Source organism: Lentinus tigrinus, assembly GCF_003813185.1.
Source record: "Lentinus tigrinus ALCF2SS1-7 unplaced genomic scaffold L226scaffold_203, whole genome shotgun sequence".
NCBI classification, from domain to species: domain Eukaryota; kingdom Fungi; phylum Basidiomycota; class Agaricomycetes; order Polyporales; family Polyporaceae; genus Lentinus; species Lentinus tigrinus.
The window spans coordinates 1-1,158 of record NW_027138112.1 but is presented as its reverse complement, the minus strand read 5'-3'; the positions used below and the strand labels follow the sequence as shown (position 1 = coordinate 1,158).

At 30.0% G+C, this 1,158-nt stretch overlaps 1 protein-coding gene across 1 annotated transcript; it reads left to right on the top strand.

Annotated features, from left to right (window-relative positions):
* Positions 1-717: 717 nt before the first annotated feature.
* On the top strand, positions 718-1,029 carry L226DRAFT_423844 (LAGLIDADG DNA endonuclease; the record flags this gene model as incomplete). Its single annotated transcript, XM_067674611.1, has 1 exon — positions 718-1,029. A coding segment is annotated over one exon (312 nt), but the record flags the coding sequence as incomplete, so codon positions are not given.
* Between the last annotated feature and the right edge of the window lie 129 nt (positions 1,030-1,158).

Genomic DNA, 1,158 nt, shown 5'->3' with positions numbered 1-1,158 from the left:
GAAGAAAATATCTTATTTTATTTAGATTAAGATATAGTCCGAACCATTTAAAAAAAAAATGGAGCGTAGTGAGAAGTAGTATATATATACTACCGGGGCTACCAACATTATTGAGGAAATGCAACATTAAATAGATTCTTTTCATTACACTACTTATTACCTTTCTTATTAGCTGCTTTAGTGGTAGCTCATTTAATAGCTCAATATGAAGGGCCCTAGAACTACCTCCCCCTCCACCCCTCCACCCCTCCACCCCGTGGGTATAAGGGTATAAGGGGGTTGGTAGCTTTGAATTTAACTATATGCTGGGATATCCTAAAGTTTAATCTACGTAAACGTAAAAATGATTAAAATAGTAATGGACAATCAGCAGAAAACAAATTATTTTTTAAGATTAAAGTTTTTGCGTTCCTCTTTCCTTCTTTAAAAAAACGGAAGACTGTGGAAGCAGAATATTAATGTTACTTCTATAGTGAAGATAAAAGTCTTAAAATAATATTTTCTCAGAGACTACAAGTTAAATATTAGTTATTTTTAATCTATAATTATATACTTAAAAATAACATGATAGTGATATAGTCCTATACTATTCTTAACGGAATAGTTTTATTGCTGATACTTTTTATATATAACGGCTTATCTAATTTTAGGGTTCTATTAATTAGATTTTTCCATTCTACTTATTCAAATTATAGAATGAGTAAATTAGAAAGATCTAAATTAACTTTAGACGATCATTTAAAACAAGTATTAATTGGAAATTTATTAGGAGATGCATATATGAGAAGATTTTCAAATAAATCTAATACTAGAATTATTTTTAGACAAGGCTCTAAAAATACAGAATATTTACTACATTTATATAATATATATAAACAATTTGTCTTATCTTCTCCAGCTATTTATGCTATTGTAGATAAATCTTCAGGTAAAACTAGAAATAATATTAGTTTTGCTACTGTAGCTTTACCTTGTTTTAATAAATTTTTTGATGAATTTTATATGGATGGTAAAAAAGTAATACCTGCTCCCCTCCACCCCGTGGGTATAAGGGTATAAGGGGGCTGAAGATTTAACTGCAGTAAGTTTAGCAGCCCTCCATCCTCCTCGAGGGAATGGGATTATGGATGATGGTGGTTATACAGGTAGTGGATTAAA